Genomic DNA, 16,859 nt, shown 5'->3' with positions numbered 1-16,859 from the left:
CAGCCTCTGTGACCCCTGACCCGCCACACTACATGCTGACAGCAGCTGTCATAAACTGAGTCCCGGAAAAACCACAGCGCACAGCATCACAGCCATCTAAAATATAAAATACTCTGTCATCATTTTCTCACTGGCCAAAAACTGTCAGCTTTTGACCCCAAGGTGAACACTATCAGCCTATCACAACTAAGGTTAGCGCACCAAAATCCCTCCTGTTTGCCCGCTCCTCCTTTCCGCCTCTCGTCCCAAACCTGTCACCATCCCTTCATCCGTCTCCCCATCGTATCCACTCCCCCTTTGACCACCCCGCCCCACGGTACTAAAGAGTTTCTCTCTTCATCTTCAGCACATTTGCAATAAATCAATGTGAGCTGAGGGGCTGTAGAAATAGCGAGAGCCTGATTGATTTCTTGTGTTAGCACGTTACAGAAGCCTGCGAAGCGACTGTGAGGGAGGCTGAAGGAAAGAGGAATTTAGCACGTGGAAAGACAACATTTTTGAACCAAAACAAAGCTGAAGAGCAATTTTCAAGATCTGTCACGGATTACGTGACAATTATTGTTTCCGTCTGGTCTCAAAAATTCACTGTTATTAAGATGCATTAGCTTAACTCTCTACTTTTCTCTGCTCATTTCAGGATGACACCAAAGACTTTCTTTTGCAAAATCACTGGTCTAGTCTTTTGGAAGTTTGTGAACCTCTCAGTCGCAACAAAAGGCACGACTTTGGAAATTTCAGTTGGCATCTGTCCTGCCTACATCAGGAATTCTGAAGGGTGGAAAAAACCCAAAGCCATGATCTTGTCATGAACCTAACCGAGGGCCTTGTCGCCCCAGCCTGACCAAGCAACGACTGAACATGAGTGAAAACTACACTGATGCGTATAATGAAAACAAGTGCGTAATCCTTCAACAGGGGAATAAGAACCCAGCCAAAAGAGTGAAAGTCCTGCATCAGACTAGAGCCGGGCTCGACTATCGGATTTTCAGATACTACCTGATTTTGAACAGAGGTTGCATCAGATGTTTAACGGGAATCTCACTACTCTGAAACTTGCAATATCTGTAGACATCCCGTCCCACAGTGCTCTTAAATTATCATGCCAGATCGTGAGCACTTGATGTAACTATGAAGCAGACGGAAACAAAACAGATAACGTGGCAAACTGACTCACTTGCGTTTTCATTTAATTAATACGGTGCTCTGCTCTACCTCCACCAATTACAAAGAAATGTTGGATTAAACACTGTAGTTATTTATTTATTTGTTTTCTCACTGTCTTATGGGGCTGTCTATGGAACAGTTGGCATGGCAACTGGTAGTCATCATGAGGTCACAACATGCTTCTGTAACATCAAATAGTGTCAAATAATTAAAACAAATCAGAAAAAATGACATTTGAGTATGCATCGGTATTATATTAACTACCTGAAATGAGTGAAATAATCCTTCATTTTTTTTTTTTTAATTGACGTTTTTTTTAGTGTTTTAGTTTGGCCCAAGTTCCATTCAACTAACAAGAAGGGGGTGGAGCTTATGAACTATTCTGCAGCCAGACACTGATCCATACCCCACTCCAGTAGGTGGCAGTAATGCACTTGCTTGCTGGTTTTCCAATTGCCCAATCAGATTGAAAGAAGAAGAGGAACAGGAAGCAGAAATGGAGGGTGATAGTGGTAATGCACTTCAGAAGCTGGCACCACCTGCCATTACATGGAAAAAGAAGAAGAAAAAGGAAATGGAGGAAGTAGAAGAAGATCTTGTTGTAACTTTGCAGTGAGAACAAAGCGGAAGGCTTAACAAGTGTGGATTATGAAATGGTTGGGAAGACTCTGCCAACGCATGGACTATATCAAGGTGAGATTTCAACTCTGACTTTTAACATCTGGCACCAGTGATGTGCTTAATAGCATTAGCCTAGAAGACCAGAATGCTCACCTTTTCCTGACAATATCATCACCACCAGCTCCGTGGCCTTGTAGACTTGTTTCTCTCCTCGGTTATTGTGGAGTTCCTTAAGTAGTCATCCAGACCTTTAATCCCAAATCGGAAACACTTCAGGGGTTTTAACTCATTACCAGATAATCTGGCCAAACCTCTGAAAAGATAAAGATCCTGAGTGGCTTTGATTTGTTTGCCAGTTGGTAGGAATGTGAATTCTGGGAGAATGTGGCCTTTGTAGTTGGCAAACCTGGCATTTATCAAACTTCTATCTGTCTTTCTACCTCCTTATACTGCATATGTAATGTTGTGTAGGCCTCCCTTGTGCCTCCAAAGCAGGTGTGGGGGTGAGGGTGTCTGGTAACAGAACGTTGTTAATTTAATTCTTCTTCTTCTAATGCATTCCACAGATACACCTTGTGCTGTTTCTCATGTTTATTTTTTTATTTATTTATTTTTTGCTGTTGTTGCTGTGTGCTTGTGTTGCTGCCATCAAGGAGTGTCATTGCTATGGGGTGGGGGGTGTCTGCTCTGGTCTAGGTGGGTGCTACATGTCTAAGTAACACCCACCTGAATGAATGCCAGGTCCAAAAGTTTTCCAGCAGAACACTGAATTGCCACAAGATGGTTAAATGTTATTTACTTTTCCCGTCAGTGGGTTTAATGTTGTGGCTGATCGCTGATGTTGTGGACAATGAAGCAATTAAAGAGACATCATGTCCATCTACACAAATGGATTAACGTCCAAGACACAAAGCTCATAACGTGTCATGAAATTGAAATTGTGTTAAAATCACTGGACTGGGGGCTTTTTTTCTCTTTTTTTTTTTTTGTCGGATAGATTCTCACACTCCCTCTGTAGTGCACCTCAATCTTTTGCAAACCTCATCAAATATTCATTGCGTCTGTAAGGAAGATTTGACTAAAGGTGGCAGGCAAATGGCTGAGACACTGTGCTGTGCCTACAGGCTTTATAAAGGCTTTTTATATTGCCAACATGCAAATAGAAACTATTTTAAGTCCTCAATTTCTGTTCCCATATGTCATCCAGAAGATATCAAATTAAATTTTACCAACCAAAGAAAAAAAAAGAGAAAACAATACTGCACAGATGGAAGGGCTGATAATGGCTGTGAGGAGAGCACAATGATGGTTAGTGTGTGTCTCTGTGTTGGCCAGTTTTTCAGCAGTTTTTTTTTTCAATAGAGGCTTGAGGTTGTGTTTTGGACCATTTGTTATTTAGTGAGGGAACACTGAAGTGTTTGGACCATATGTTGACCAAGTTCTTGGATAAATTCACAGACAGTGAAACACAACAACAAAACAACAAAGACATGGATTGCCATAGAATATAATAAAGACAGACCAGGGACGATTTGTATCCATACTGCAACGTTAAAAGCCTGGCAACTATTCAAACTGCATTTGACTAGAGTGCAATATCGCAAGGAGGCTATGGTGACATGGACGATACTTCTTCAACCGTAACGAAATCATTCCGATTAGAGAAATTCTTTGACTACATAATGGGTGACTTAAGTGAGACCAAACCACATCCACATTTTCAACATTGATTCTGACTTCATCCATCCTTTCAATAACTCTTTAACCAGGTCATTATGTTAATGCATGCTGCGCCGGAGGAGGACAACGTCATAGGATCGGAATCTTGAACCAATCTGAGTCACTGTTCCTTCACACCAGTGTCAAAAGGCATTATAAATCAAGTTCCACATGTCTACTCCATTTTTTTTTAAACACTGGTTGTAACAAATGGATACACCTTATCGGGTATTAGCTACTTGGTTTCTCACTCCTGCTCTTACTGCCCTGACAGCCGAAGCAATTATTTTAACCTCTTAATATGCACCGCGCATTCATCATAGGCTGTTTATTAACAGTAATTAAAACGTACCAAACACAGATATGATCGTTTTCAGCTTTCATTTCCAGTGACTTACTAGAGTTTCTACAGCCTGTGTTTTTGTAGAATATTATTTGTTGTTGTTGTTATGAACAGATTTGCCCTGCAATTTTAGAAATGGTTCATGCACGATTCTGACGTTGGGCACCGCTTATTAACAAGTCTGCCTCTTCTTTTTTCGTGTGTGGGACTGGTAAACCGAGTGTTAACCGAGCCTGATTTGTAATACCAGTCATCCAGGCCAGGCAATGTTGGCCTCGGTGAAGCTAATTTAGCTCACTGAGTCAATTTAGAGTCAAAGCTGAACTCACCTTCCCTGTGAAACATCTCTATGATTGCGAGCCGTAAACCACATATATATGGTAGATATGATAGTCATAAGATATGAGAGGCAATGAGTCACCACTTTCTCAGATTGTGCAAAAGTGGAGTCAAACAGTTGCTGCCAACTAGCACCAGTGACGTAATTTGCATCCGGAAAAACCGTACTGATGCTCTCACGCACCAGTGTGCGACTATTTTGGGAAGCAGTCATGACGTTCATGTTTAAAAGCAGACTATGTTGTGAGCATGTTATCCTGCAGTAATGAAGTCTAACAGTTCCAGTGTCTTCAGTGTCAACAACAAACAAGTTTTTTGCGATGTTAATTTCCATTTAATTTTGTCCCCAAACACCAAATACTTGTTAGCTCAGTTGTCATGGCCAGCAAACAAAGATCGTAGCGGTAGCTTTTTTCTGTTTCGGTGCTGAAGAGTAAGCGCATGCATGTGTGTCTAGTTTTATGTGTCTGCTCGCACAGAAGTGTCTCCATGAGTGAGTGTTTGTATCTCTGAGGGATACGTCCCGTTCTCCATGCTGCCAAGTTCCACAACATCAGCAGAAACTACTGGTCTGCAGCACTCAACATTTCCATATCCAATCTCATTCAGACTTAGGTATTTGCAGAGAGGTGCAGAATTTCTACCAGTGGAAACGAGACAAACCAAATAAATATGAGCATATCTGCTGCAGCCATAGCAGGGGGTCGAAAGCGCCCTGGGAAGAGATGCGAGTTGAAGCATGCAGAAAGCATAATGTGTTTCTTTTCTGGTAATGAAAGCAACGAGCTAGATGATGTATGACGGAGCCACTTGTCACAGTTTTGAGGTTTTAGTTTTTTATTTTTTTTTAAATGGTTCCAAAAATCGCCTTGTGTTTTCTCCTGAAGAGATATATATATCAAAGTCAATGTGTCTTTATTTGTCTGCCTTGGGAGAAATATGTCTTGGGCAGAGGGGTCTGCTGCACAGACAACACAGTCAACACATTGCACTCATGCGTCCAGAGTAAAAAGAAAAAGAAACACAAAATTACATAATAAATAAAAATACATAATTGTGTGTGTGTGTGTGGGGCTGTCAATATTAATGTGTTAACTCTGATTAATCCATCATCATAATCAATCTTTAATTGCAATTGGCTGATCTGCAGTGCAGAAGTACTGAACTTCTCTGGCAACGCATTTTGGGCAGTTTGATCTCTGTGATTTCTGACTGTCTGTGAATGTGTACGATAGCTAGCAAGGAAGCAGGGCAAGTGCGAGGAAGAGACAGTCCTTTACGTGGGTGTAGATCAGAGGATGCTACAGAGAGCTGGCAGATAACTTTGTCATTGTTTTTTTCTTTTTCACATAGTTACGGCTGAAAGTAACTGTTGCGGTTCCAGTAATAAAAGGAAGGTTTGCGACCAACGTCCAGTCGGTAACTACAGTATGTTAATATTACAAGTCTCCCAGCTTGAGACAAGCCAAGACAAAGACAAGCAATGCTGGCTTGCAAATATATCACCACTCCTGCAACTGTGTGAGAGACTGTTCTCGGTTGCAGGCAACATTGTAAATAAGAAGCGGTCAGCTCTCCTCTCAGATAATGTCAACACGTTTGTTTGCCTCAGTAGCTAGCTAAAAGAGGAGTAACAGGGCCACATGTGGATAAATGTAGAAAAATGTAGAAAAAAGGTGTTAATTTGTTTCATTGTAACTGTTAACATAAGTGCATATATATATATATTCCCTTCATTCTTGAGACTGTTTGCTCATGCAAAATGAAATGTGATTAATATAGATTAAAAATAATTGATATTTAATCGCGATTAATCGCAATTAATCCACAGCAACCCTTTGATTAATAAAAAATTCTATCATAGTAAACATAGTCAATCGAGTTATCCGAGCGGGGGAGCATTCTTTTTTCTCTTACAGCAATCGTTCTACTACATTTTTGACTGATTTAATGTCTGAATCATTTAAAGGGAGGGTTTTGGAATAACAACAAGCCATGGGAGTGAGGTCTACAATCCTCATTTATTCAAATGTGGCACTTTCTCCCAGCACAGCTGAATAATGGCACACAGTCTGCCAGATTGAATTTTTGATGATGAATAAATAATGGATGTTAGTGGATAAGTCTGTTAATATATTAGCCATGAGTTTGTCATAACTGTTTAATAGGAAGGCAGCAATAAATACATCTCTGCGTGACTTTCTGCCTCCCTCTCTGCCAAGCTTTTTGCATCGTTCCAATTTCCTCTGACTTTTCTCCCGAAACTATTCTCATTCGCCTCATACTTTTCCCTCCTGATATCATCTTTCTCTGAGCTTTCCTCTCATTCTGTTCATTAAAGAGGTGATCAAATCTGGGGCTTACCTCGCTGAACATATCATCAGAGGGATGCAGGAATTATATTGAAGATTTAGAGATGGATTTGACGCAAATTTTCAACAGATGTGCAGTTGTTTTTATCCGATTGTTTTTTATATATATATATCTAGGAGTTATGCTCTTATTGTGGGTTTTCATAGACTAAGCATTTTTTCTTTTCTTTGTTTAGCCCAATTTGTTGATTAAGAATGCCAGCTGGAAACACAGTGGTTTCTTCATCCTTGGAGTGAATTAATGGTGCTATTAACCTTCATACATCTGATGGCGCATGGCCCCACAGTGGAGCTATTGTGTTTCCTCGGTTAACTTAAGCTAGTCATTAGCAGGTAAATATATGAAGCCAGTTTGCTGTGTAAAAGAGTCCATTTGGCTCAGGGAGAGCCAATAATGTGATTTTGGAGAGACTTTCAAGTAAGAGAGAGTTGGAGTGCAGAGCAGCTCCATCACATGATGTTTGGCAGTTCAACGAGAGATAAAAAGGGGCGAGCCGCGGTACGCTAGCAGTGGAACAGATGCTGCTCCTTAACATCACTATTTTAAAAAATCATCCGTGGCTCGCTGCCAGGCATTCTCCGTATTCCGGCAGTTTCTTTAGCGTAATTGTGTGTTGCTGCTCCCCTGCTCCCCATGTCCTGTAATATTCTTCTGCTTCAGTGTAGATTGATTGCTTGATTAAACTTCTCCGTTTATTTTAAAAAAATCCAGCCTCTAATTAATTCCCTTATTATTTGCCATTCAGACTGCATTCTTACTCCGGTGCATAACCCACCACAGAGGGGGAGAGAACTGCACTGGCGTGTACGTGATTTCTCTTGTGCTTGCATGAATGAGTATTTACGAGAGTTGATTAACGATGAGCCCAGGGAACACAAAGATCCATTATGTTGCGGGAAGCATGTTCCTTTAAAAGCAGGCTCCCCTTCCTTCTCACTTCTCCATTTGATCAGGACTCTGGGTGTCACATGAGCAGAGGTCTTTAACTCTTAGATTGAAATCGCCAAGAGGAAATTGGACACTTCTCACTACAGATATGGAGATAGAGCCCAATCTGTCAGCGGAATGGCCCTGGCTAGTTGTCCGTCAGGATGACTGAACCCTGTAACACATGCACTCACTGTCTCTCTCTCATCCCTCGCTCCACCACTCCGCCTCATTTCCAGTCCACTCGTTTCCCTCCATCTGCACACCTCTCATCTGCTTCTCACAGGTGACTTCCAATGCATTTTTAATAGCGATTTAGCATGGAGGTGAATGAAAAATTGCACTATGGTGCTATTACAGTCTTCCAGGGTAAAATGACAATTTTTCTTTCTTTGAAAGTGTTGTTATTGCACCTCCATGACTATTTTTTCCTGAATGCACACAGGGCGTGTCCTCAAATCCTGAGGATGGAAATGTAATACCTTATCCTGCCCGGTTTCCCCTTCTCTCTCACACTTTTAGCTCTTCTCCAGTGAAACCCGGCCCATCAGGTCAGCTTGCTGACACATCTGTCAATACATCCTCTCTGAGGTGGAGTATAACCTTGCCCTTTTGGTGCCTTCCTTATGTTCCCTGCTCACCTTTACTTTCATCCCATCTATTCACAGCGTCATCATATAAATTATGCTACTCCCACACGCATGTAAGGACATACACTAAACCTGAGGCAAAAAAAAAAACAAAAAGAGAAAGAAATCAGCACCATCTCCATCATGAGAATCTCAAATCAATTTGGTAAAATTACTTTCTAGTGCAGCTGTTGTTCTGGATGCGGTCGAGCCGTTGGTGATGCTTTGGGGCATCCGTGATGAGTTTTGTAACTGAGCCAACACTGTGGTTTAAAAAAAAAAAAAAAAAAAAAAAGACTGCCTTACTTCCAAAACCATGTTTGGTACATCTGATAATAATCCTTTGTTGGAGGTATGTGGGATTTCGAGCAGCTGGAACACATCTGCGTCATCTTGCAAAAGGTACATGTGCCCCCAGCGCCCTGCTGACGGCTCAGCACTGATCTGGGACTGAGTCATACTCTTCAGCCCTCCCATGTCCCTTTTTACTCTACTTTAGGTTAGCCTTTTGTTTCTCCACTCTAGCTCTCTCTCTTTTTTTTTTTTTTAATTTTTTTATTCTGCTTTTGTCAGACGCCGTTTTCATTCTTGTCCACAAAACTCCTAGCGACTGCCTCTTTTCTTCTCAAGGCCTTGTGACCACCTTGCAGCATCAGAAATCTAATAAATGAAACGTAGCGTCTCTTCGTGTGAGCAAGAGGTGTGGAAAGGAAGAAAAAAAACGAGGGGGGGGGGACACAGAAAGGCGAGAGTGTCAGGTAACAAAGGCAAATGGAGGATGAGCAAAGCGAAAAGCACAAGGGACAGCTGCTGTCATGCATAACCTTCAGGCTGGTGAAGCTGCAGCCTCGCAGGGACGTGCAGTATGCTACACGGACTAGATCTTTATGCAGCAGAACCCTAAACAAAATGGCACGCGGCTCCATTAAGGCACCAAATCACGTTCTGCGAAAAAGCTCTCACTTACGTAACAACTTGACAGTAATGGCTCGTTACCACTTTGATCCACCAACACACGGACTCCTCTCACACATTCATACCCTCGGTCTAACAATAGGCCTTCACTCCTGCGAACCACTTAGGATTTGATCCCACAATTCAACAATACGACGGGTTTCAACCATACACAGCTTACGTGTGGACTATAGACGTGTCCAGAGCTAAATAGAAAGTGATAGTTTAACGGGGAAAAGAATCAAAAGGAAAGAGAGGTGATTACAAAAGCATCTGTGTGTGTGTGTGTGTGAGATGAAAAACACAGTTGAAACATTAAAGCTTTGAGATTCTTTGTATTGCATCTTGATTTGAGAAGAATCAAAGTGGAATCACTGTTTTTGTTACTTTTTCATTTTTTTTTTTTGGATAAATTGAAAGTCTCCCTCATACTGTGTTTCAAAGGAACAAAGGACCGACAGAACTACGCACAAGCAAAGCATGCAGAGAACACGCAAACTGTCGCACAACCTCACAACTCAACATTTATCTGTGTATAGCACAGATGAAGGAGTACGTGCTTCTTGCACGAACATATACCCACGCATAACCACACTTTGTGTATTAAAATTAATTTCTCTTCTTACGTCGACTACAACTGTACCATAAGACCTGATGGAAACCTCACATAAACTATGGAAAATCTAAACATCATCATCATTTGGAAGTCAAAGCACATCTTAAATTGTAAGTCACTACCCACGCTCCACTTCTCACTACTGGTACTTCCGTATCTGACCTACTGTGCAGAGATTTAATCTACAGCCTTTACACATTCTTCAGAAAAAAAAAGCAATTAGGATAATCAATAATGCAGGATATTCGGATGCTATCGTAAATGCCATGAAGCTAACCCGTTTAATCAACTACGAAACCGTAATCATGATGGCAAGGAATAAAACTTTACCAGGCAACTTGCACAAACTATCTGGTGACAGAGAAGGTTACAGTGTGAGAGGGGAACAAAACACAGCGTGGTTAGTTGACACTGAGGAGTGTGTGTATCTGAATCTGTGGAATGACTTAGATATCCAATTTTAAACACATTTATAACATGAATCACTTCAAAATCAAATACAAATGACACATATCCAATAGGTGCATGGAGGAAGACAGGATGTATTAACACGGGATTAATATTGCACATATTGATTTTACTTATCATATTCGATGTAAATCTTGTAATATATACCTCCGTAACTATTAGTTCTTAATAATGAAGGTGACCAATAATTGTTATATATACTATTGTATATCGCATTCAGTGGTTATAATACGTTTCTAACAATTGGAATTATATTTATTGTAGTGAAGTTGAGTGATGATGTATAATTATATACTGTATATTGGTGCGGTTGATTGATTATATACCAATGCATTTTGTATATTAAATCCATTTATTATATATAGACACATGCAATATGGCAATGAATCACAGGGTGATAAGGGGGTAGGAGTAAATAAGTTTATACTTCTTCATGCTCCTTCTCAAACTGATCTTCGCATAGTCTTCCCTCTTCCACTTTTTCTTTTTGTTCGAAACAAATAAACTTAACTAAACTAAAAGCTCCTGCACATGAACCAGCAGTGAAAGAGACGCAACACTTTGTACTATCTCGTAATACAGGAACATCTGCCCGCTGTAGGTTAAGATCTGTGATGTGAAAAACAGATGTAACACCTCCGTGGCTTTAAAAACTTTTGCTGTCAGGTGTTTCCTCGATGCCACCCAGAACAAGGCAGAGAGGGAGAGAAAGGCTGAGATTGTTAGAGTTGCTCTGCCGCTATAGCAAGAACCCCCCACAGGGAAATCACAGGCCCAGTGAACCAGGGAAGTCTCCCTGCTCTGTTTTGCTCCAGTCCACACTGCCTCCTATACCTCCGGCCAGCTCAGCAGGTTCATTAGTTCGACAAGGGTACCCACAAAACCGGCCAGCATACATCTCACACATGCAGTACATGGATGCAGTCTTCAGGCCCCCCAACATGCTGTTATACCAGGATTGAATAGCCTATGGTATCACATGCTAGTGGTGGGAACAAGTCTTGGGTGCACATAATGTTAAGTATGGTATGACAGCTTGTTATAGAGCATCATTATTAGGGTTGAACAATTAATCAAAACGATTTGAAAGGTTGCAATTTTCAATTTGCAAGTGCTGCCTTATTAAATATAATTTTCAAAGCGGTGTCTTAACAAGCCGCGCTGACTGAAAGTTTACGTTGATGACTGCTAATTTGCTCAGTTATACCGAAGCTAATGTGCTAATTCTTTGCACATCCTGACTGATATTGTAACAGACTAGGGCGATTAGCTCCCGTCTTATGTTTAGTTCTGTTTATTCTGTTGGCTGGCATCGGTGCTATGGTTGTTTGTCTCATCCAGTGGAAGGTATGTCAGACGAGGAGCTGCAGGAGAAAGCTCTGAGCAGAAAGAACGACCAGGAGAGTAGTAGAGCCATGGGCGACATGGTTGTAGAGATGTTTTTAACCTAGCCCAGGTCAGCATGTGCATGTTATTAGGATCAGACCAGTTCAATAGGTGCATGAATGGAAACCTGATAGTTCAACTGTTTTCATTTTGTGGACATGACACATGTCTCGGAATAAGCTGTAAAGTCTCCCTTTCACTCACTGAAGGCAACACCTTGTTATCATTTAAATATTTTGACCTGATTTACCTGATTATAACTTGAACGCTCAAAGCTTTTATGCGCAAAGTAATATCTGTGCTCAGCAGTGGTCATATTTTCCTAATGTCAGTGAATGCACAATGATTGAGTTTTCCTGTTCCCATCTCATGCATTGTTAATTCTGACGGTAGTTTGTCGAGCGAATGTAATGACGGCTGCTGAAAAGAGGTGTTGTGTTGTGACATGATAATGTTAAACAATTTGTAGTGCTGCAAGAACATTGTCAATTTATCATAATCATGATGACTGGCAACCTCTGTTTTACTATTATCCGCACATGTATAGGCGTCGTTGGTGCCTTCACATGGGGTGGTATTTTTCGGGTTCATGGCTTCGTGTTCTAGCCATATGAATGGCTAGAATTCATGAGTTGTGGCATTTCCAGAACTGTACATAGCATTATGACCACCTTCCTAAACAACTTCAGTCCAGTTGTGACTCATGGGAGAATGGACATGGGCCTTCTGAAGGCGTCTGGCAACAGGATGATTCCACAGATACTCGATCAGTTTGGGATCTAGGGAATTTCGGAGGCCAGGTCAAGACCTCATGCTGCTCCTCATGGATTTTTAAGTTGTTCCAAAACAACTGTGTGCAACTGTCGAGGCTGCTGCCATAGATTTCATTATGGGACCACTGCATGCAACTAGATGGCCATACAGCCAATCAGAGCCACCCTGCCATAAAAAAAAACATCACTGCATAAACCACGTACGAACTATTTTACTGGCCCAGCCAATGCTTACTGGGAATAACGTAAACCCAAATGGCGAGAAAGATACTTGTGAGATGCATAATCTTCTGCATAAAGTTCCTCAGGCCACAGAAAGTCAGGTGAATCTCAGGGCTGTAAAAGTAGACAAATTGCCATATACAGCCATATATATGTATGTATACTGCGCAGGACCCTCAAACTCCCAGGACTCTGGTAGAGGACCCGAGTTTGAAGATGACACAGATACAGCCTGTGAGGGTGAGAGTTTGTTGAGATATATATATATATATATATATATATATATATACATACATATACATACTCCTGTTGAGTTTGAACTGTATTTGAAGGTTTTCTATACATGCACAAACAGTCCTTTCAGCCTCCAGTCCTTTGGAGAGTCTGGAGTTCTCAAAGTGTTATTGATTACCTCCAACTCAAGTAGGCTACTCCTTGTGGGCCTCAATGCCTTTTCAGCTGAACTGAGTGTGTGAGTTTGCACGATACAGACACATACAAGTGCGCTGTAGAGCCACATATGCTGTGTAGAGCATGGATAAAATGCTTAAATTCAGTTCATGGTTCATTTGACACCATGAAAACACATGTGGCCAGCATTCCCGAATAACAATAATTACATTGTTGTGCAATTCCTTAAAAAAAAGAAGCAAAATGTTGTGTAAAAAAATCATTTTTTACACCGAATCTTCCTCACAAATGTAACTACAAACAGCAGCCTTGACTCACCGCGGCCATTTCTTTTTCATCAGAACTGTTTCATAACGAACATTTCACCATTGTGTTCACGGCACAATATCCAAGTTAAGAGCACATCTGACTCGGAGCCCCAGACTCGGTTGCTTCTTAACCGGAAAAATTAGCCTGATTGAAGTTGCACTTGAACCTCACGTTTCACTCCAACCGGGTTCCAACTGCCACAGGTGACGGCGCGAGGCAACAGCGTGGCGGCAAATCAAATATGCAGCGTTACCAGACAAATACCGAGACATGTTTTCTAATATCAAAACAAACAGAGACCCCGAGAGATCTCCATTACCTGATCCCTCCCCACTGTGTCTGAAATGACTGTGTCAATAGCTCGAGTTACTGCTCAAGATTACACAGAGAGACAGGGGGAGACGAGTCGACGCGCACTCTCACACAAAGAGTATTTATGTGAGTCAGTGGATGATGGTAAAATAACAAGAGTAGGAGAAGGACACGCACTGATGTGAGGAGCAGTGGGGCAGATAGGAGCATTAGCCCATCCCCATTTCCCACAGTCACTCATCTCATCTCCACCAGTCCCCGATGCCGTCCGGTTCAGATGGAATCATGTTGAAGTTGTGGGACACATTTTACCTCGTCATCCTCAGGGCTTTACCACACGGCATAGCAGCTTAACCGAGTCATCCAGATTAGCTTCTTAAAGAACAGAGACGTGAAATCTAAATTGATCTCCCCACCTATCACTTTCTGAGACAAAGATCGCGGCGTTACAGGACGCACAATCGTGAAATTAAAACCCCCCCCCTCCGAGGGCTTGGATTTCACGTGACCTTTAAGTGATTACAAAAGAGGGAAGGCGGCTTGTGGGCAGGAGGGAGAGCCTCGGCTCCGCCTCGCGAGCACAGAGGTTAGGAGAAAATCTGCCATCTTTAACACGTGAAAGAAATTAACAGCATGTAACTATGATTCAGACAGAGGTCCGGCTCGGTGGAGCGCCGCTGCGAAAATGAGTCAGGCAGAGCCGTGAAATCCACAGGAGCAGAAAGCAGGAAACTATGTGTTTGATACCTAGCAAGCTTTGCAAATTACAAGAAATGTGCCACCGGCGTTTGCTTCTAACATGCCATGCTGAGTGACACAATCCACCTGCTCCAATTTATTTTTAGCCAAAGGGCAACCAGCAATTCTTTTTTTGTGTTGTGAAGGGGTTTGATGTGGAAGTGGGGGCCATCAAACGGGCTGTGTGGGGAACTGATTACATTGTTTATGCACCAAATAGCCTGTGCAGAAACGTCTTTGCTTCCCTTGCCCAGGAATTGGGAACAACTTTTCAGCACCCATCCTCGTTCTCCGTGTCTGCAGAGGAGCTTATATCAGTGTCCCCCGAAATGCGATTCCGAGTTTCAGAGGAGCCTTCTCCCTCGTGGGGCTGTCAGCAACCCTCCACTGACCTTGTGAAAACACATCCACTATTCCCCAAAGCGGAGAGCTTGCCTGGCTGCAACACAGCGCACGTCCACTCCTGTCTCAATTCATCCGAGCGGGAGACAGCCTAAAGAGCTCTGGGGTGTTAATAGCTGGCGGAGGACGCCCGTGTGCCAAGTTTCAGCACTCTAAACAATACAAAATGCGATTTCCACTCACTCAAGCAAGCAAGCAAGCAGGCAGGCGGGCAGGCAAGCAAACACAGCCCGAGGTTCACCTGGAGACGAAATATGTGGCGGAGATGCAGCCGAGGTGCGCAATTATTCCCCCCCACCTAGTTCAGCTATTTCCCAACAAACATTCACGCGTTTTGAAACGCTAAACAGAAGCGGCCACGGGGATTGCGTGATCTGCGGGTGGGTTCAGACGGTACGACAGGAGCAGAAGCGCCAAAGCTCGGCGAGTCCGTAGGAGCTCATCCGCGGCTCCCGTCTCTAACAGTGCAGTGATTCGCCCGAGAGGCACATCACCAAATTCAGCGTGGTAACACTGCACCAAGCAGATGCACCACTCCTCATAAACCCGTGGCGCAACTGCAGGTTGCGCGAACATACCTGGTTTTTATGCCGAGTTCCATCTTCGAGTTCAGAAGAGCTGTTCATGATTCCCCATCGGTCATTTACCATCCTACGAAGAATCGGCTCATCAGATCCGCCTGCTCGGTCCAGGCGACGGAGAAATAAGCCCACTCTCTCTTTTTTTAAGTCTTTACCTGTGGTTAAAATTGCTCCATGGAAAAATGGGGTATTGGTCGTTAAAAAAAGAAGAAGAAGAAGAACGAGGCACAACTATTCTGCGGCGCTGCAACCGCACACGCCGCACAGATTACGCACCTCAATGGAAGTTAAATTCCTCACGAGAGTTATTCCAATTACATGGGTAAAATAAGAGTTTCTGCTGCAGACTCCAAGATTTTTTTTCTTCTTCTTTACCTGATTCAGAAATGCATCACGGCTGTGATGGATTTACCAAACACAAGAAATAATCCTGCAGTCCTTTAACTCCAGAAAAAAAAAAAAAATCGAAGAAAATATTTAGACTCGGATTGCAAAGTGCATGCTGACCTTAAGTCCATCCAGAGACGCCAACTGTGTCCACTTCTGACTGAACAGGTAAAGATGGGATGGGATGGGGTCGCAAAGCCGCCGCGTCCCTTTTCACTTGTTTTTTCCCCCCGCCAGAAACCTCCAAAAATCGAACCCACGGGGATGGACAGAGCCTCCTCTATTTGCGCCGGGCTCGTCCGGCTGGTGTTTCACAGAGATGCCTTTGACAAGAAGGGTGCGGGAAGATTAGCGTGCTCCGCTTGTGAGCCGCACGGGGCGCTCCGTGCCTCCGACTGTCAATCAGCGCGTCCCCCCTCAGTACGCGCGGCGCGCTCCAAGGTGGCGTCCGTTCGTTCCCTGCACCGCCCTGCCCTCGATTGCCTGCTCCGCCGCCTCAGCGCCTGCTGCTTCCCTTCCACCTCGCACCGTGGACCCTCCTATTCCACTGTCAGCGACTCAAATGGCAGTAGATCGTGGAAAATACATGCTCGGTGTGTACAAATCCCGGAGGGGGTTAAACTTCATTCCCGGATCGGAGTCCTGATAAAAATCCTCCTGCAGTCAATTAGTAGCCCCTGTGCGTTATAAACAATGTCATGCCACAGTTTGTTGCACAGATTTTTGTAATGGCAGGGTGTGAGATCACCTTGGATTTAAAGTGCCAGCCTTTCGAGGCACGGTAGTTTAAAGGAGGAGAACCTCAGTCTAGTAGAAGAAAAAAAAAGATGAAACAGAATATTAAACTGATGCAACAGCCTCATTTATTTCACAGAAGTAAGACCACTAGAGCCCTTTCCTCTATTAAGGGAGGTTTATCTGAGGCGCCTTCCAAGATCACAGAACATAGGTATAAAGAAAGGGCTATAGCAGCAACTGAGCCCACAGCTGCACCCAAAGCCAGGAGACAGCAACATATGACTTTCCAACGAGCTAAGATGGAAATAATTAAGAGTAATAACAGTGTGTGAACAATAAAATGCCAGGGGTGTGATTTGATTTCAGTGCTGATTTATTTGGAGATTCTTCATAAAGCAGAAGAAATACTCTCGGGGTATCATCACAGGGAGCTTGAATTATTCAAAT

The 16,859-nt window shown here is 42.9% G+C and overlaps 1 protein-coding gene across 2 annotated transcripts in view; it reads right to left on the bottom strand.

Moving 5' to 3' along the window:
* Positions 1-15,912, bottom strand: part of fibcd1b (fibrinogen C domain containing 1b) — a 116,194-nt gene extending 100,282 nt beyond the window's left edge. For both annotated transcript variants that reach the window (XM_047570483.1, XM_047570484.1), the window contains exon 1: positions 15,285-15,912. In XM_047570483.1, the coding sequence (XP_047426439.1) occupies positions 15,285-15,356 (72 nt within the window). In that variant the 5' untranslated portion in view covers positions 15,357-15,912. The remainder of the gene's footprint in view (positions 1-15,284) is intronic.
* Positions 15,913-16,859: the final 947 nt, after the last annotated feature.

This window comes from Mugil cephalus, chromosome 19 (genome assembly GCF_022458985.1).
Source record: "Mugil cephalus isolate CIBA_MC_2020 chromosome 19, CIBA_Mcephalus_1.1, whole genome shotgun sequence".
Lineage (NCBI taxonomy): Eukaryota > Metazoa > Chordata > Actinopteri > Mugiliformes > Mugilidae > Mugil > Mugil cephalus.
Note: the sequence above shows the minus strand (reverse complement) of the source record. Positions and strands in the feature narration are given on the sequence as shown.